The sequence below is a fragment of the Danio rerio genome, chromosome 25 (assembly GCF_052040795.2).
Source record: "Danio rerio strain M-AB ecotype USA chromosome 25, GRCz13ab, whole genome shotgun sequence".
In the NCBI taxonomy this organism is placed as follows: domain Eukaryota; kingdom Metazoa; phylum Chordata; class Actinopteri; order Cypriniformes; family Danionidae; genus Danio; species Danio rerio.
In genome coordinates this window covers 18074914-18096404 of record NC_141045.1, presented here as the reverse complement: position 1 = coordinate 18096404, position 21491 = coordinate 18074914, and the positions used below count along the sequence as shown (strand labels likewise).

The 21491-nt window shown below is 33.5% G+C and overlaps 2 protein-coding genes across 12 annotated transcripts in view; one reads left to right on the top strand and one right to left on the bottom strand.

The window, feature by feature from the left end:
• ferry3 (FERRY endosomal RAB5 effector complex subunit 3) overlaps positions 1-21491 on the bottom strand; it is a 90310-nt gene that overhangs the window by 12556 nt on the left and 56263 nt on the right. For 7 of the 10 annotated variants that reach the window (XM_087311146.1, XM_087311147.1, XM_087311150.1 and 4 more), the window contains 9 exons: positions 12207-12390; positions 11922-12067; positions 7371-7552; positions 6523-6622; positions 6314-6435; positions 5717-5823; positions 2812-3009; positions 2587-2715; positions 31-102 (listed from right to left, as the gene is read on the bottom strand). In XM_087311146.1, the coding sequence (XP_087167272.1) occupies positions 31-102; positions 2587-2715; positions 2812-3009; positions 5717-5823; positions 6314-6435; positions 6523-6622; positions 7371-7552; positions 11922-12067; positions 12207-12384 (1234 nt within the window). In that variant the 5' untranslated portion in view covers positions 12385-12390. 10 annotated transcript variants of the gene reach the window in all.
• The window catches only part of dyrk4 (dual-specificity tyrosine-(Y)-phosphorylation regulated kinase 4), a 62947-nt gene continuing 58361 nt past the window's right edge, over positions 16906-21491 (top strand). For both annotated transcript variants that reach the window (XM_087312060.1, XM_087312057.1), the window contains exons 1-2: positions 16906-17509; positions 20572-20641. In XM_087312060.1, coding sequence (XP_087168186.1) covers positions 17499-17509; positions 20572-20641 — 81 coding nt within the window. In that variant the 5' untranslated portion in view covers positions 16906-17498. The remainder of the gene's footprint in view (positions 17510-20571; positions 20642-21491) is intronic.

The following is a 21491-nucleotide window of genomic DNA, read 5'->3' as shown; positions in this document are numbered from 1 at the left end:
TCTAAAAGAATACAGCAATGTTTTATTTACCTTGGAGGATATTGGAGGAATTTCTGTCAAGGATCTTATTTTTGTCTTCATTTCCTCCATTTCTTGGCATCTCTGTGAGGCGGATTCAACAAATGTATTAATGTAATACATGCAAATATGTTGTATTTTATTTTTATTTTGTGATTATCATTATTCTCCTTAATCACATAAAAAAGTATAAATATGAATTTTAAATTTCAATTTGAAAGTTTAAGAGAATATTTAGTTTTATTAGAACCAAATTAGCTAAACAAAAGTCTAACTAAACTAATTGTTTCTTTGGAGCACTGCTACGCAGAAGGGGACGATTCGATATCGGTTCAGTAATAATCATAACCGTTATTACATACTGACATCATTTATCTTCTTCTCCTATGTGCAATGCCGCAGTAGAACACTATGGCAGGGAGGTGAGGGCGACTAAATAAAACACTCCTACTACTTAAAAGGTCGATAATTATGCACAATTCAACTGCTTGTGGTTTTGCTGGAAAGTCTTTTGTTGACACTGAAGAAGGCTCAGCACACAAGCCGCTATTTCACTACTAGGGATAAATGCTGTAACAATGAGTTCACTGTACTCAAATGGCCCCCACAGTCATCACATCTCAATTCAATAGAGCACCTTTGGGATGTGGTGAAATGGGAGATTCGCATCATGGATGTGCAGCCGACAAATCTGAGTAACTGCGTGATGCTATCTAAGGAATTTTCCAGTATCTTGTTGAATCTATTGCTACAAAGGATTAAGACAGTTCTGAAGGCAAAAGGGGCCCCAACCAAGGACTAGTAAGGTGTACCTAATAAAGTGGCTGGTGAGTGTATACTAATTTCAGACAGACTTCTAAAACCAAATAATGATTTAATCAAGTAAAATAAAACAGAGAAAGCTTCGGTGATTTGTTTACTACAATGCAAACTTATTGCTAGAAATGAAATCAAGTGTTTGTCAAAATTTGTATTTTTACACAACAAAATGACACCCAAGCAGTGCATCAGGACACCATGTTCATTTTAGCTCAAATGTCAGAAACAGAATGTAAAGGATCACAGTTATCGAAGGCTTTACCCAAAAAATGTTATTCTGCCACCATTTCCCACCCTTTACTTCAGGGATCACCAAACTTGTTCCTACAGATTTTAGCTCCAACTCTAATCAAACTCACCTGAACAAGCTAATCAAGGTCTTACTAGGAATACTTAATAAATCCAGGCAGGTGTGTTGAGGCAAGTTGGAGCTAAACCCTGCAGGGACACCGGCCCTCCAGGACCGAGATTGGTGACCCCTGCTTTACGTGTTCTAAACCTGTTTGAATTTATTTTTCTTGTTAAGCACAAAAGAAGATATTTTTTACAAGAGCTGATAACCTGTAACCATTGACTTCCATAGTATTTGTTTTCTCTACTATGAAAGACAATGGTTACAGCTTTCTTCCAAGTACTCCGTAGTGTTGAACAGAATACAGAAACTCATAAAGGTTTGCAGCCACTTGAGGGTGAGTAAGTAGTGAGTAAAATTTCATTTCTGAGTGAACAATACATTAAAATCTTTTGTATGCAACCAATATTTGGTGAAATAATCCTGATTTCCAGTCATGGTAAATAAAAACACTTGTCATTCTAACCAACTGTTATTTTCTACGGAAAAAAATGCTCTAAATTACAATATTTTCATTTGAAATTTGGAAGAAAATTATATCAGACCTTTATAGAATACATTTTACTCAAACCCATAAGTAAAAAAAATCCAGTAAATTTAGAAAAATTTAGAATTTTCAAGTGGTCTTTCCATTTTTTCTGTACATATATTAGGCCTGCACAATATATTAATTCAGCATCAGTATCGCAATGTTCACAATTGTCATACTGCTAGATCTGCAAGGTTGAGTTATAAACAGGCACACAAGAATTGTGTAGTTACTGGAGAGTTAAAAGTTTTTCATTTGCTTGTGTTTTTAAGGCCTGACAGCATTCAAAGTATTCAGCAGCAAGAAATTTGACCATTTGTAACTTTAATAAAGAATCGTTTTAATTATTTAATTAATGAATTATTTATACAGTAAAGACATTTGCAGTGTTATTTTGCTTTTGATTATTCAAGCTCTGAACCTGAATACTATTTGACTGCCCCGAAAACTCTAAAACACTGTTTACTTCAATATTATATATGCTTTTAATTTGTTTTATGACATTTTAATGAGTGATTCACTGCCCTAAAGAATCATTCCACTAAATCTAAATTAATAAATTCTAAGTCATCTGGTTATATAATCTCAATATTCTAAATCTATGTCAGATTTTTCCAATATCGTGCAGCCCTAAAATATATACACACAACAGTTAATACAGTAGCAAAACTGTACTAGTGCATTCCACTTTCTGCAAAAACATTTGTGCGTATTGAAAAAATGTGTATCGCATTTCACTGTAGCTGGTCTCTGTCGAATGAAACTGAACACTTCCTGGCGGTAGCACTGAAGTCGGATCTGTGATGGTGCAATGCAGAGGTGCTGGTTTTGGACGGACACAAACACACACAGTTGTTGTGTCACTCACCGGGCTGCTCTCTCTGTTTGCTGTTGCGCTGAGCCCGCGCGTACAGCACCACCTGCTGGACGATCTCCAGCTGCTCATCCACTCGAGGGAAGTGGAAATCTGTGCACTCCTGAGACACAGTTGCAAAGTCTGAGGAAGCCACAGGAAGAGTTGAATACATTGTGTATGTTAGATGCTGAGATTTGGTGATCATTGCATTGAAATTCGCACAATCGGGATTGCTACCTCTCTTGATGCCGCTGTATGAGTTGACCCTGTTGTCGACTAGCAGCACTAGTCCGCAGAGAGATGTGGAGTAGAGTGAAAGTGCAGTTTGCAGTCGTCTTAACTTTACCCCGCTGCTGCTGTGCCGCCGATGCTTGCAGAAGTCTAGAACATCAGATCGCACCAGACGGAGATTGTGCATGGTCTTCAGCTGAGCCCCTGAATGACATAAACATCACAGTTGTAGATTAGTTATATATGAAAGAAATATTCATGATTTCATGATCAAATATTATTTCATATATGCTACTTTACTTTAAAAGCTTTGAGTTTGTTTTTCAGCAAGCCTGCATTTACTTAATTTTGATTGCATTAATAATGTGGTTACATTTCTTAACAATTTTAGGTTTTTTTATTTTATTTTAAAATACTAACATGAACCAATAATAAACAATCTTGTATGATGTTTTTTAATCATAGTTTAACACTTACTAATGCATTATTAAATTATAAATTGTTAACATAAACTAAGAATGAACAACTTTATATCTATTAACACACATTAGTAAAGATAAATACATAGTGTAATAAATGACATGTTCATTATCTAACAATCGTTAACTAATACAACTTTATTGCAAAGTGTTTCCATTCAAATATTTTATACAGTTAGGTCCATAAATATTTGGACATCGACACAATTCAAACATTTTTGGCTCTATACAACAACACAATCGATTTGAAATGAAACAAACAAGCTTTAATTTAAGGAGTATTGCATCCAAATCAGGTGAACGGTGTAGGAATTACAAGTTTGCATATGTGCCTCCCACTTGTTAAGGGTCCAAATGTAATTGAGCAGAATAATCATCATTATTCAAACTTTTACTTTTTAATACTTGGTTGCAAATCCTTTGCAGTCGATTACAGCCTGAAGTCTGGAACGCTTAGACATCACCAGACTTTGGGTTTCATTCCTGGTGGTGCTCTGCCAGGTCTCTACGGCAACTGTCCTCAGTTCCTGCTTGTTCATGAGGCATTTTTCCTAAAACTTTGTCTTCAGCAAACGAAGTGCATGTTCAATCAGATCAGGTGATTGACTTGGCCATTGGAAAACAATCCACTTCTTTCCTTTCGGTGTGCTTTGGGTCATTCTCTATCTGCACTGTGAGGCGCTATCAAAGGAGTTGTGAACCATTTGGCTTAATATGAGCAGAAAATATTGCCTGGAACACTTCAGAGTTCATCCTGCAGCTTTTGTCAGCAGTTACAAAATCAATAAATACAAAAGAACAAGTTTCATTGACAGCCATACCTGACCACCCCATGAAACTACCACCACCATGCTTCACTGCTTAGGATCATGAGCAGTTTCTTTCCTTCTCCATACTCCTCTCACTCTGGTACAAGTTGATCTTGAGCTTATCTGTTCATAGGATTTTGTTCCAGCACTGTGAAGGCTTTTTAGAACTCTAATCTGGCCTTCCTGTTTTTGAGGCTCACCATTGGTTCACATCTTGTGGTGAACCCACTCTAACACGCATACATCTATCTCCTGGAGAGTGTTCTTGATCTGGCCAACTGTTGTGAAGGGTGCTTTCTTTACCAGGTAAAGAATTCTTTGGTCATCCACCACAGTTGTTTTCTGTGGTCTTCCGGATCTTCTGGTGTTGCTGAGCTCACTGGTGTGTTCTTTCTTTTTAATAATGTTTTAAACAGTGGTTTTGGCAACGCCTAATGTTTTGCTATGTCTCTGATGGGTTCATTTTGTTTTTTAGCCTATCGATGGCTTGCTTGACTGATAGTGACAGCTCTCTTGATCTCATCTTGAGAGTTGACAGTAATAGATTCCAAATGCAAATAGCATAATTGAAATTAATTCTTTTATATGCTCATTGTAATTGGGATAATGAGGGAATAACACACACCTGGAACAGCTTAGAAGCCAATTGTCCAATATGGATGTAAAAACCCTCAGATTAAAGCTGACAGGTGGGAGTTAAAACACATCTAGTTCATTTCATTTCAAAATTGTGTCGCTGTCCAAATATTTATGGACCTAACTATATATCGATCCTTGATATTTGTACATCCGCATTACTTTATTTATACCTTTAATTAACCTTTGGCATGCTCTAACCCTGAACCTGTTAATTAAGCTATAAAATACTAATAATAGTTTAATAGTACCGTTAAATGCAATATTTAGCCGATCATCATTTACTGGTGTAGACAATGGTTATGTTTTTGTTTTATTTTCATTAATAAACAAAAAAGGGTAAATATAATTAATAATAGAAAGATAATTTAGAGCAGGGGTGGTCAACCCTGTTCCTGGAGAGCCACCTTCCTGCAAATTTCAGTTGCTACCCATATCAAACACACCTGAACCTATTAATTAGGACCTGAACACCACGTGATAATTACAGGCAGGTGTGTTTGATATGGGTTGCAACTGAAATCTGCGGGAAGGTGGCTCTCCAGGAACAGGGTTGGCCACCCCTGATTTAGCAGATCTTTTTATTAGCAAATGTCAATTTTTTTTCAAAAGTGAAATACTATTACACAGCTGTTTAAAAATAGTGCATCCAATAAATTGTTGACAGAACAAAAAAATAAACACACTGATAAAGACAATGAACTTTGATTTACACCCTTATCAAATTTATGTACAGCGTTCCCAAAAATCACTACTAAAAATACAGGAATGTCACTGTACTAGGCAGGAAATTATCAACAAAAAAAGATAAATCGAGGAAAAACCAAAGTCAAAACCGCATATAATGAACAAACAAACCTTTCTTTTGCTTCTAGACAGACTGTAAACACATTGGAAGTGGGCGTAAATTACCCACAGGTTTTGTTGTACGTGGGTATTTTTATGTATCGTTTTGTAGCTCCCCGTGTCTCCAAGGATACGCCATACCTAAGTGGATGGTGAAGCTCTCCTCCAGCTGTCGCTGCTCCTCGAAGAGTCGATCTGCCGCTTCTCCAGCCTCTCCAAGCTGACCCGGTTGCACCTTGATCTCCTCGCTGAAACACACATAACAGGCTCAACTTCTAAAGCTCCGTGCCGGCCGTCAGTCACAATGATATATATTGTTGTTTTGCCATGGTTGCGGTGTGAAAACTATTTACTCAAGTGCTACAAGAGTGTCAAGTTGTCAAAGAGGGGATGTCTGAAACTAGATCATTTGAATTAGAAATGCCAATGTGTGATTGTTGATAATGCTTAAAATCTATTTGAAGGTTGATAAAAGGGTTAGTTCACTAAAAACTTTCATTAAAAACCCTAAAGTTAAAAAAACTTTTTAAATTATTCTTGATTCTGATGCAACTAATAAAGGTGTTCAAGATTCTTTTGAACACCTCGACAATTTGGATCAGCTGAGCTTGATTAGGGTTGGAGCTAAACTGTGCAGAGCTGCGGCCCTCCAGGAATTGACTTTAACACCTATGAATTAAGGTAATCTGCTGAGCTTGACATAACTTCTTTGAATGAAACTAAATCAAATTGTCTCACTTTATCGTGCTGTTATTGGGGTTCTGCAGGTCCCGGTGGAGTTTCATCACCCATTCCTGGTACTCTTGTTTCTGAATACCTGTGACTTGTTTCAGTTCACTGGCCCACTTACTCTCGAGCACCTTCCCATCACAAAAACACCAAGAGGATTCTTTTAGATGTTATGCATTATTAAAATTAGCTCATTCTGGCTCTCTGATTGAACTTACTTGCTGTGCTTCGAAGTGTTGGGCAGCCACAGTATTTACATCCTGATCACACAGGGTCTTTCCCAACTCCTGCATTACTTTATTCATCTCAACAGCCTGCCTGTAAGGACAAATACAAATAGTTTGTGCACATTTAGAACAGGAGTGTTCTAAATTTTGGGACATTTTTGGTTACTCATTCAGAAGCTTAAATGTTAAACTATTTAAACATAAAATGAATTATCTGTGAACACTCACTTGCTCGACAGAGGTTAATGTAATATAAATAGACAGAATTTGTTTCGTTATCAATGAACAAAAAATCTTCCAAAGATATATTTGCATCTGGTAAAAATCTTGGGTTTTAGGTATTGAACTGTTCAAATGAGTCATTTAATATAAATATGAGAAAAATGCTTATTTTGATTAGCCACCTAGTCCACATTAATAAATAAATAAAGGTATTTGTTCATTTTAAATGACTGAACATTGTCATAAATTAGAGTTTAGACATTTTAAAAAGTAAAAGTATTTCTATTTCAAATAAAAATAGTTCTTTTCAACATTAAATTCATCAAAAGGTCATAACAAATGTACAATATTTTGATTTTAATACCATAAATGCCTATTAAATGCCTTAGAAGTATTTCAGTGTTAATTAATATCTATAATATAGTTAATTAACTAAATAAGTGTTACCAAATAAAGCTCTGAAATTTAAATTTAAATGATTTTTTTCCTAATACTTGCTAATTATTTACTGAATACTGAATATAGAATCACTCATTTTGAGAGTTCGTTGTTTTGAATAACACTCCATAAAAGTTTTCCAACATAAAACGGATTTAATTTCAACTTCCTCCACAAACCTCTCCTGAAGCTTCTTGAGCTCCATGTCTCTTTCGCTGATGAGCTCGGAGACACTGACGAAGTAATTATGCTCCAGGTTGAGAAGCGTCTCGGAGGCTGGAGAGTGAATCAGTTCATGATAGACACTTGCAAAATCCTCATCCCAGCTGGCTTCTTCGGGACGGGCATGTTCCAGTGTCGTCTGGAATAAGAATTAAACTCATTCTGTACCAACTGTTCCACTAACAAAGCTGCATAAACTACAGCTGTCATAAGATCACAAACTTGTTTCAAACACACATGAAATCTTATTAGTAAACAAAAATACTTTATAAGCACAAAAATCACAGCAAACGCTCAGATTAGGCTTGACTTAGAAAGAGCAGTTGAATAAAACACCATCCGATTTTAGCCTTTTAAACCACACTGTATGGACAAGATATTTGTTACTATTATTAAAGTCTGCTTGAACTGCAAGTTGATGAGACTTTTATTCCACTTTTTTTTGTGTGTGCATCATTCTCTTGTAGCAAACTAATGGTAAGAAGGGTGTAGCTAAGAATATTGTAGCTTAAGCTGTCAAACTGACATCAACTGAGATGGACCACCACTCCAAATGTTGGAATTTTCCTTCACCTTAGTCCCTTATTTATTAGTGGTCACCACAGCAGAATGAACCCCCAACTATTCAGGCTTTTTTTACGCAGTGGATGCCCTTCTAGCCACAATCCAGTACTGAGAAACTCCCATACACTTATACAATATGGACAATTTTGTTTACCCAATTCACTTACACCGCATGTCTTTGGACTTTCGGGAAAACCGGAGCAACCAAATAAAACAATGTAGAAACAATCAGATTTTGATTGAGGATTACAAAAACTATATATATATATATATATATATATATATATATATATATATATATATATATATATATATATATATTTTTCCATTAGATTAACTTGCATAGATTAATTGTTCACCTAAAGAATAACAATGTGCTAGCAAAAAAAACACTTTGTAAATTTTGATTTCACATGGACTTTAAGTTTTAAGAGAAAAGTTATTAGTTCAGATAGAAACATGTCACTGATGTCTGCAATAGTGGTCAAAACAGAGATAATACATTTTTGAAAGTAACAAAGATTCTATTGATTACATAGTTACCGGAGAATGTGATGATTAGTGACTGTTTAATGCAAGGACGTAGAATTGGCATGGATAGAGGGGACGTGTAATCCACCAATTACTAAAATGTCCCTACCAATATTTTAATCAACTTCAGAATAAAATAATGCTCCATCAACCCTTAGTAACCTACATGTGCACAAAGTCAAGTTCGCTATGGGTTCATCGTAATACTATTAACCAAAGCTGTGCAATTTAATGGAAATTTAGTTTCGATTTTGGCCTCCATGATTATGAAAAACAATAATTGTGATAAAACACTTCAATTGCGTCACACACCTAGCTAAATTTCTCTACATTCATATCTTCTCAAAGCCCGACTGCAGTAAAAGTATGTAAATGGACTTTTGCAACATGGGACGTGATTGTTATTTGTGTTTATTTCATATTAATAAATACTTTATTCATGTTTTTAAAAGCATAAAACAGAATTTGTGCTATTTAATGCATGCACTCTAGGGCTGTATGTCCCCACCAATGTCAAGAGCAAATCTGTGCCCTTGGTTAAGTAAACCAAGGAATAACATAAGTGAAATCATTATGAACGAGTCACTGAATCATTCACTGAATCCATTTTTTTAATGGTTCATTCAAAATTAAAGATATTTCAAATAAACTGCAGCAATCAAGAGTTTGTTAGAAAATCCAGTATATTGATTATTTAGTTCAGTTGTCTATTTACAACTATGGGAAAATTGCATTGTAAAAAAAATCGCCTAAAATAAAAAGATTCTAAATGTTTCTACTATCTGTTGTTTACACTGTAAAACCCAACAGTCAACTTTATCAAATGAAATGAGTGTAGTTAACTCAAAATTTACTGGAAGTATATTCTACTCATTTGAAAAGAGTTTTGAACTCAGTGTTGAAGGAAATGAGTCAATTAAATATCTCATTACTTCAACTTTAATGGAGTGAGTTCTCAGTACTTATATGGATTAGTTTTTTAACTCAAATGGTTTGTAGCATTCGGCTTCCTCAAACGGTTTGAGTTGCATTAACTTATTGGGTTTTAAAGTACTCAGTTGGTTTGGGTTCTCTTAATTTATTTGGTTTTACTGTGCTCAAAGTGTTTCTTTTACTCAAATTAATTAAGTTCACAGTACTCATTAGGATTAGTTTTTGAACTTAATTAGTTTGTTGTAATTGGTTTCCTCAAATGATTTGAGTTTCCTTAACTTTTGAGGTTTTACAGTGTAGAAATATACATGTAAGTTTCATAAATGTTGGCTAAAAGGAATTTAAATAAATTCCATTATTCCAATGGGGTTAAAATTGCAAATTATATGTCCTTGTAAATTTCACACAAAGACAAATTCTAATAAAATTTCAATATCAATATAGTAAATAAAAATATTTTGCATGAGACTTTCTCTGGTGTGTTTCATGAGTAACTGTTAATGAAGTAAAATAATTCCTAAAATCTGTATTAGTTAAAAAGGAGTTTATAAAAAGATAGAAAAAATATAATTTGTTGATATATTCATATACTAATAATAATTAGTTGCTAAAGAGATGCAATAGGACTTTATCTGAAAGACATTAAGTCATGGCTGTTTTATAAAATATTGACTCTGTAAGCATTACTTTTGCCCACATGCTTTGAATATGCAGAACAACCTGAAAGCTCAATTACCACCATAAATAAAAACATATGAATCTTTTTACGCAAACAACCAGGTGGTGGTTAAAAGGCCATATGATGGCCTTGAAATAGACTGGAGAGCATCCATGTATATTTGTGTCTGGCTGCTGTAAAATGTTAATGGTTATGCTGTGTGCGTAGCAGTGAGCCAACAGCCCTTCATAGAAAAGAAAAGGGAGGGGGCGGATTCTGCTTTCTTTTTATAAGTTTGCTGGAGCAAGTGGAAGCAGAATTTAAACTGCCATACTTTGAAGTGCAAATGCAGATGGTCTAGTTGACCTTCTTGAATGTGGAATGATGACAGATATTCAGTTTCACAAGAAGGATTTATTTATTTATTGATAAACGTATAAAAACTACATTCTAAAACTTCAGGAAACTGTAAGATTAGTATGATAAACGATTATGAAACTAAAAACATTTATTCTCCCTCATGTTGCTTTATTACACAGCGATGTTACCTAGTGACCTAGCTGAGAACTATTTTGCGGTGTAATATCATTGCACCCAAAGATTTTTTACATTTTTTTGCAAAATGCTAATGGTCTAATCTGATTCAATGATTTATGCTAAGCTAAGCTAAAAGTCCTTTAAACATTGTAATAAATGATTATAAAACATTACTTCATTCTATAATAAAAAACCTTTATTCTCCCTCATGTGGTTTTATTATACAGCAATGTTACATACATAGTGACCTAGCTGAGGACTATTTTGCTGTGCAATATCATTGCATCAAAACCTTTTTGACAATTTTAAGCAAAATGCTAATAGTCTAATCCGATTCAATAATTTATGCTAAGCTAAGCTAAAAGTAATTTAAACATAGTAATATATGATTGTAAAACCTTATTGCATTTTATGACTGAAAACATTTATTCTCTCTCATGTGGTATCATTACACAGCAATGTTATCTAGTGACCTAGCTGGGGACGTGTAATATTGTTGCATCTATAGATTTTTGACATTTTTCAGCAAGGCGCTAATGGTCTAATCCAATTCAATGATTTTTGATGAGCTAAAAGTCCTTTACACATTGTGATATACAATTATAAAACATTACAGCATTCTTTAACTAACAATATTTTTTCTCCCGTATGTGGTTTTATAACACAACAATGTTACCTAGTGACCTAGCTGGGGACTATTATCAGGCGATGTGTAATATCATTGCATCGAAAGGTTTTGCAAAAAGCTAATGGTCTAATCCGAATCAATGATTTATGCTAAGCTAAAAGTCCTTTAAACGCTGTAATATATGATAAAAAAACATTATTGCATTCTATAACTAAAAACATTTATTCTCCCTTATGTTGTTTTATTACACAGCGATGTTACCTTGTGACCTAGCTGGGGACTATTATCAGGTGCTATGTAATATCATTGCATCGAAAGGTATTTGACAATTTACAGCAAAATGCTAATGGTCTAATCCGATTCAATGATTTATGCTAAGTTAAGCTAAAAGTCCTTTAAACATTATAATTTATGATTACACAGTGATGTTACCGGGTGACCAAGCTGTGGACTTTTATCGGGTGCTGTGTAATATCATTACATCGAAAGATTTTTTACATTTCTCAGCAAGATGCTAATGGTCTAATCCGATTCAATGAATTATGCTAAGCTAAGCTAAAAGTCCTTTAAACATTGAAAATGTATGTCACTTAACCAGAGAAAGATTAAAAAAAAGATGTAGGATGAATAATTGTTTACATAAGACTATTCTCTTACCTCAGAATAGGCTTTAGCCCATAAGTTTGTAAGTTTGTTGATGTCGACCTCTCCAGAAGTGAGTTTCTGAAGGGCTGCTTCTGCATCCCGATCATAATCCGCCAATGTTTCACTCTCAATGAAACTGCCAAGTCTGTTTTTCAAGTCTAAAGTGAATGTACAATAGTACAGATATAAGGTTGAAGTATTAATACATATGTATTCATTAATAGAAAATAACATGCTAAATAATCATGCGCATACTCATACAATACTCCATTCACTTCGTAAACATTAATAAATTACCAGTTTCCACGAAACAGGGGATTCTATGAAGCAGCATGATTCGGCCATGAAGATCACTGACATTTTCTTTGAGGGGAAACTTAAGCGGCACTTTGAGGACACAGTGATGTTTTCCTGCCTTGAACTCAAACACAAACTCTTTCTCAATTGTATTGGTTTTCCCTTTGTTTTTCCTCATTTTCGCCTGTATGGAGGAGACAGGCATAAAACATATTAGATTTTAGGCCAAACGCAATATACAGAGGTGATTACAGATAATCATTTCATTAGGAATATGCTGCCTAGGTAGGGAGCTTCGTAGGATTTGACATACAGCATTCTGCAGAATATTTTTGGAAAATACGAATATCTTGCTTAGATGCATTGTAAAATATAAGAACTAATATTTTTTTTCGTTTAAGACATAAATAGTTTATATATATAACGAGCTAATAAACATTTAAATGTTATTTCAGCTAACAGTTCATCTAAATTGAATGAATTAACTTAAATGCTAGGAAACGAGTTCGCGTTAGCTAGACGAAACAACCACATACTAACTTAAATGTGTTATAAACGTATGTGTCGTATAATTGAGATTAATTATTATTTCATTTTTAAGTATTTTGTCCGTTATTGTAGGCTAAAAAGACACTTCCTGCTTACCTCCACTTGTTTTCACAGTTAGCTGTCAGCTGATCGGCTAGTTTGCGGTTAGCAACGGCAGATTCCACTCAAAATTACAACAGTTTTGTTTCAACAGATTTGCTGTAGCCTGCTTGGGATTTTATTCCTTAAATATTTCCACAATAATGCGTTTTTATTACTTAAGATACAACACAGACCAAAATAAGCTAAATATTCTTGTTAAAAATGTTTTATTCTTCGGGTTTTATTAAACTCAAACTACTCGCTGTATATGGCGGACTAAACCTGGAAAACAAACAATTGAATAAATAAATAAAAATATATACGTTTGCATGTATAAATAAATAGATAAATAAATACATTTAGCAATAGAAAAATAAATGCAGTAATAAAGTTTGACTCTTTAATGCAAAGAAGTTCTTCCAGCTGCCATCAAAATGAATTATTGTTTATTACTGATAGTGTGTATGGATGCTTCCCAGTGATGGGTTGCAGCTGAAGGTAAAACATGCTGGATAAGTTGGCAGTTCATTCCGCTGTGGAAACCCCAGATTAATAAAGGGATTAAGCCGAAAAGACAATGAATGAATGAACATTTATTATTGACATTTGTTTTTACAGATAAACTACCTGGCGAAGCAATCCTTGGAGCTTCTGTGCACAAAACATGAAGACAGTTGCCTACAGTTTCAGAAAAACTAACAAGAAATCTGAGCATTGTAGCATCCTTATAGACACTCTCACTTTACTATTAACCATTTTGTATATATTTATTTATTATTGCCTAATTATAATTATATCATACACTAACTGGAATAATGCAGAAGGTGACTAATGAGAAAGCTTTTTTTAGTGGTTTTAAAGTTAGCTGCACACAATTATAAACATGGTAATGCTGAATATATATACATGAGAATATACTATTAGTGTGATTTACTGCATTTAAAACATTTGCAAACTAATTTTGGCCTTTGTTGTTTAAAATGTCTCATTTATAAATAAATTGTTCTGCAAATGCATATTTTTTCAAAGTAAATTACTAGTTATGGATCATATTTATATGAATATTATTTATCACACTGGAAAAATGAAACATGCATCAATTTATTTATATCTTTTTTATATTTCCCAAACAATGTTTAACAGAGCAAGGAAATTTTCACAGTATGTCTGATAATAATTTTTATTCTGGAGAAACTTTCAGCTATTTCGGCTAAAATAAAAGCAGTTTTAAATTTTTAAAAACATTATAAGGTCAATATATATATATATATATATATATATATATATATATATATATATATATATATATATATATATATATATATAGGTCTGCAAATTCAAATTTTCCAGTTGTGCTTCATATTGTTTATGGAATTTATTACATTTGAATGTATGTATGTATGTATGTATAAATTAATAGGTAAATAAATACATTTAGGAAGAGAAAAATAAACAAAGTAATTAACAGATATAATATATTTTATTTAAATGTATTCTTAATTAACTTATTTTATCATTAAAATACAATATATCTGTTTACTAAGGGATATAATAAATACAATTTATTTTATTTCTATCGTTATATTTATTTATAAATAAATGCAATGAATAAATGAATAAAGTCTATAATAAATGTGTGTGTGTGTGTGTGTGTTTGTGTGTGTGTGTGTGTTTGTGTGTGTGTGTTTTTATACATTTATTATAGACTTTATTCATTTATTTATTTATTTATTCAAGCTAATGTTATGACAATGCAGTGGCGCAGTAGGTAGTGCTGTCGCCTCACAGCCTCACAGTAAGAAGGTCACTGGGTCGCTGATTCGAACTTCGGCTCAGTTGGCGTTTCTGTGTGGAGTTTATATGTTCTCCCTGCGTTCGCTCTGGTTTCCCCCACAGTCCAAAGACATGCGGTACAGGTGAATTGAGTAGGCTAAATAGTAGTGTATGAGTGTGTGTGTGTGTGTGTGTGTGTGTGTGTGTGTGTGTGTGTGTGTGTGTGTGTGTGTGTGTGTGTGTGTGTGTGTGTGTGTGTGTGTGTGTATGTTTCCCAGAGATGGGTTGCGGCTGGAAGGGCATCCGCTGCGTAAAAATGTGCTGGATAAGTTGGCGGTTCGTTCTGCTGTGGTGACCCTGGATTAAAGGGACTAAGCTGACAAGAAAATGAATAAATGAATGAATGAATGAATGAATGAAGCTATTGTTTTTATTTTTTAAAAATACTATAACCTATAATAATAACGTGCTGAGTGAAGTAGCTATTAAAAGTAACTTATTTTTATATTTTAAGCCTAACTTAATCTTAAAAAATGCAAACATATCACACACTTTTTACATTACTTTGCTTATAAAATAACTAATTATACACATTTAGTTACTTTATTTTTAATTAAAGTGACTTAAAAAGTTTTAACACACATTCACACATACAAAAATAATGTTTTTGTAGTTTGGTAAATATAAATTATGGTAAATATATAAACAATATAAATTAACTACAGTTTTGTTCTATATGGTAGTAGTAAACTCTGCTTACAATGGTAATTAATCTACCAAAAAAACATGGTTGCTAATTATTTATTTATTTTCATTTTCAATATGTTGTCCCATTCACACACATGTGTATATACAAAGGAAAAACAAATTGTCCCATTGCTTATGAAGGTTCGAATCTGACACCTATATGGTCCACTGAATACCTTCAGTGCAGCAACAGTCTGATAGTTTAGTATTTCATGTCCCTGTATCATTTAAGATGGGAGACACTTGTCATTGAAAAGAGGCATGAGGTGTGAATACAAGATTTGTTTTCTGTCACATAGTCAGCACCTCTATTAAAGATGCATGCTGTATCAGTTTCAGCTGGAGTGACACATTTATTGAGTTCTTTGTCTCTCAAAGCCTAAATCACACACGCTACTGTCTCTTTTCAAAACCTCAGGAAAATATGAGGACATTGTTACATCATCAGCATGTGGCCTACATGAGTTTACAAAAAAGCATGCATGACCAAATGTTCAAAGTCATGTGTAAAATATGATTTATTTGATGATCATTGAGATTATATTTGGTATGTCAGACATAAAAATCAAGAAAGAACGTTTGTTTTATGCGCTTTTTAAAGTTTTGTGACAAGATGTTGACACATTGACAATTAATAGCTCATTAATACATTTAATATAAAGTCTTTCATAAAGGCTTTTGATCGGTATTTATTAAAATTACATTTAAAAAAATTAAATTTAACGACAAAAAATATTTTTTAAATATGAAAAAAAATATACAATTTAACTGTGATTAATAATAAATTATATTTCTTATAAATAGAAGGCTATTGTAAATGAACTAAATTTTCGGTCATTTTTGCTGTATGTCTAACTTGGAGTTTTCCATTCGGCAATGTATAATGATTTTTTCCCCTTGAAAGATGTAATCTAGTAATTTTTGCTTTATTTACAGATTTAGGTATTTTTAAGCCGTTACTATTTAAAAATCCAAACACAGTACATAATTCTTATTTATGTATTTATTGCTGGTATTAACAATGTAGTAACAACAACAAAAAGAATACAAAGAAGAACAAGAATAAAATGTATAGGCCGAATAAACAAAATGGAATACAGAAGAGAGAGGGAAGACAAATAAACAAATCAGTGATGCGCAAACACACACACACTCACACACACACACACACACACACACACACACACACACACACACACACACACACACACACACACACACACACATCTAGATTATTATAAATTAATCATTTATTTATTATTTATTATTACAGTCTTATCCATAAAGTCGATTGTTAAATGTACAGTTTTTCAGATTTGTTTTGTATTTCTATTTAATTATTATTATACATTTGTAACATTTGTCATGCCAGTATAGGATTATAGTCTATTTTTAATTATTTGTATTGATTTAATAATTTAAAAAATATATTATTTATCCTTTTTGTTGTTATTATTATTATTTATTAATTTTCTTTTCGGCTTAGTCCCTTTATTAATTAGGGGTTGCCCCAGCGGAATGAACCACCAACTTATCCAGCATATGTTTTACACAGCGTATGCCCTTCCAGCTGCAACCCATCACTGGGAAACACCCATTCACACTTATTCACACACATACACTATAGTCAATTTAGCTTATCCAATTTACCTATAGCGATTGTCTTTGGACTGTAGGGAAAACGTGGAGGAAACCCACGCCAACACGGAGAGAACATGCAAACTCCACACAGAAATGCCATCTGACCCAGCTGTGACTCGAACCAGCGACCCTCTTGCTGTTATAATAATATAAATGTACCAGTTAATTATAGCAATACTGTGCAAGTTGATTTTTTTGAAAGAAAGAGGAAATGTTGACTGAATGGTTATTGCACGCTGCATTCATATTTATCAATCAAAATCCAAAAATACATCACGTTTCATAATCACAGGAACGCCGTCGCCATGGTTACAGCGACTACCACAAAATGAAGGAGAGCTGCGTGGGATGCGCGCCCCCTGCCTGCCGCCCTCAGCCCTCAGCTTCAATTTGCGCGCGCCCGTTTTACTACAGCGCGCGCACTTCTCCATCAAACAGAGACTGATCTGTTGAACATGGATCAAGTGGATAAATGTTGGACACGCTATTAAAGGAGACGCTATGGACAAAAAGTAAGTTGACACACTCATGAGTTACAGTGTTGAAGTGTTGTTTAATCAGGCCTATTTGTTTCACCTGTTGTTTGTATATGTTTAAATTTGTATTAAAGAGATCAACGTTATGAAAAAGCAAACAAGAATATCTGAAGGCGGTTGTACATTATGTGATGTACAAAGCGTGAAATTGACAAATCTCTGGAGGAAGTCATGTGCAGTCTATGTAAATAAATACGTTCTTAGCCAGTTGGGGTCACTAGTAGATTACAGTACAGCTTCCAGCACTGTTGACTGGCAGTAAATTCTATCAACTATAAATATACTGTAGAAAATATAATGTGTAGAGAAAAAGTAGAATAAATATACACAATATCAGTAATAAGATGTGAAGTTGTATTATTTTAAATGCTAATTTGATGCTTAACCCTTTAACTGCGTGCTCTACCAAATGGTTGACGATATTGTGACTGTTTTAAATAGTGGTTTGCACTACACAGCATTGTTGGTTTACAAAAAAATAAACAAACATAATCATGTTGCACCACTACACATGATTTAGGTTTTATTGTAATAAAAACATGTTAAATGAGAATCTGAAATATTGTATGGCATACTTAAAAAAATAAAGATGATTTAGTATTCAAAATGTTTTATTTTGATTATGTTTTTAAATAAATTGGTCTTAATTTTCTTATCTTAGGATTTTTCAATATGTATTAATTATGGTACTTTTACCATAAACTGACATAACCACTGGGTAGAGGCTAATATTTTAGAAAGGATGTGAAAAAATGCATTGAGTGTGTTAACTAGCAACAGTAGGAGTAATCCAAACAATTTTTTCTTGGTGAGGGAGTTAAGCAACATTTTTATTATGTTTTATTAACAGCTTGTTGTTGTTGTTGTTGTTGTTGTTGTTGTTGTTGTTGTTGTTGTTGTTTTTAGTAAGCAATTCCATGCAAATGTCAACTTTGCTATAAAAAATACTTTTTTAGCAAAATAGACAAACCCTTACTAAGTTTTTTTTGTCTAGACTGTATCTTACAGGACTGTAAAAATTCTCAAAAATGTCTCGGTCAATGTTCTCAAACAATAATATTTGATTTACCAAAATCACACAAGTTTCACATCTTTCACATCCACAACGGAGCCTTTTTTTCCATCATAAATACAAAAATGAATAATAAATAAAATCAATCATTTTTGTTCTATAGAGAGCCAACTCTATCCTTTTGATCAGTGTTGTTTCTTTTGGGTTGTGCAGTTTAATTTACAGAATTTCTATATGCGGTATACTGCAAACATGCAGACTTTTTGGTCACATCCATAAACATCCATGTTTATTTACCTTTAAAGTCTAAAAAATGTTTACAGATTGATATTTTTCTGATCCCATAAGCTTAGTTGTTTTGTAAAATATAAACAGATGTTTCAATATAATGTTAACATATATTTTATTTATGTTTTGAGTTTTTACTGCAAATGTCACATGCATAATGGCATAATGCTGGAATTGCTCTATTATTATTATTATAATTTTAATAATAATAATTATTATTATTTCAATTGTACAAAACTTTTGGTTTTGGAATTTATTTATTTCTTTGTTTGCATATATAAATGCCGTTCATAAAAATGAACCTTAATTTAGATATAGTGTCTACCCTAGTATAATAACTTTTTGAAACAATAATCCAAGATATTCATAAGGTATATCTATGTAAAAAGGAGACAACATACTGTATAATCTGATCTGTACTTTATACTGTATAAAAATATAAAGATTATACTAAATTGTATTGTATTTTAAATGATTAAAAACTTATTGCTGTGGGGATAGAGTTATGACAATCAGAATTCATTTGTATTTTGATGTGATTTGTGGTCCTTAAATAGAGTCTACTAATATGTCATTCATCCATTTTATAAACCCGGGGTGTCCAAACTTGGTTCTGGAGGGCCGGTGTCCTGCATAGTTTAGCTCCAACTTCCTTCAACATACCTGTCTGGAAGTTTCTAGTGTAGTGTTTCTCAACCACGTTTTTGGAGGACCACCAGCACTGCATGTTTTGCATGTCTCCTTTGTCTGACACACCCATTACAGGTCTTTCAGTCTCTGCTAATGAGCCGACGATCTCAATCAGGTGTGTCTGGTCAAAGAGGCATGAAAAATGTGCAAAACTGGTGGTCCTCCAGTCACGTGGTTGAGAAACATTGTTCTAGAATACCTACAAAGAGCTTGATAAGCTGGTCCAGGTGTGTTTAGTTGTGGTCTAAACTAAAATATGCAGGACACCGGCCATTTAGGATTGAGTTTGGACAACCCTGGTATAAACTATTCTGTAAATCATGGTAAAATATCTGATACTATTTTTAAAATATCTGTCATTATTTTTGCACACATATTAAAATTAAACAGGACACATTCTGATCTATAAAAGTTGTATAATGCATAAAATTCTCAGTTTCCTTTTTTCCCAAATGTTTCTTTTTCTTTTAGCATAAAATCACAAAGAAGGCTCCATGTTGTAGACCAGTGTTTCTCAACCACGCTCCTAGAAGTCCACCAGAACTGCATGTTTTGGATGTCTCCTTTTACTGTTACACCTATAACAGGTTTTCAGTCTCTGCTAATGCGCTGATGATCTCAATCAATTGTGTTTGGTTAAGGAGACATGGAAAATGTGCAAAGCTGGTGGTCCTCCAGGAACATGGTTGAGAAACAGTTGTAGACATCACCATTCCAACATTTCAATTTTAAAAGACTTAAGAATTGTTGTGTGGAATCATCATGAATCACCACCACCACCACCACCATTAAAAGAAAACATTTGTTATTCTGACCAACAGTCAATTAATTATTAGTTGCTCTAAATTACAACATTATTATTTATCAGACCTTCATTACACTAAAACCCATACCTAATAAATCTATAGCAACAAAGAGTGTTCCATTTCATCCATAGCTGCATTCTGAATCCGATACTTTATATCATATCCAAGCATAATGGCCTTTATAAATATGTTCTATTAAACATAATTATAGCATTTGCTAAAACAGTTTTCTCTTTGAATAGAAAAGCTGCAAGGAAGAAGCTTGAGACGCTCAAAAAGGAGAAAAACATTAGCCTTCCTTTGGTGAAAAAGGTAGGTGCACTTTAATGCATTTTCCAAAACAATGAGTCATAACATGCAGCAATACGCGCACAAAAATAAACCCATTTCAGAAACTTCTTTTTAGTGGTTCAAATAAAGTCTCCTACCATGGCGTATATAGTTAAAATCAGAATTATTAGCCCCCCGTTTATTTTCCCCAATTTCTGTTTGATGGATTTTTTTTTTTACATTTCTAAACAATAGTTTTAAAAACTTCTTTCTAGTAACTGATTTGTTTTATTTTTATCTTCAAGATAGGATTCAGCTTCAAGTGTAATTTAAAAGCTTTAACTAGTTTAATTAGGCAAATTAGGGTAATTAGGCAAGTCATTGTACACTCACTGGCCACTTTATTAGGTATACCTTACTAGTACCAGGTTAAACCCCCTTTTGCCTTCAGAACTACTTTAATCCTTTGTGGCATAGATTCAACAAGGTACTGGAAAAATTCCTCAGAGATTTTGGTCCATATTGACATGATAGCATCACGCAGTTGCTGCCGATTTGTCGGCTGCATATCCATGATGCAAATCTCTTGTTCCACCACATCTCAAAGGTTAGATTGAGATCTGGTGACTGTGAAGGCCATTAGAGTACAGTGAACTCATTGTTATATTCAAGAAACCAGTCTAAGAGGATTGACACTTTATAAAATGAAACTATTCATCAGAAGATGCGTACACTGTGGTCATAAAGGATGAAGATTGTCAGCAACAATACTCAGGTAGGCTGTGGCATTGACACAATGTTTTTGCGCCCACAGAACTGCCACTCACTGTATATGTTCTCTATTTTGGACCATTCTGTGTAAACCCTAGAGATGGTTGTGCATGCAAATCCC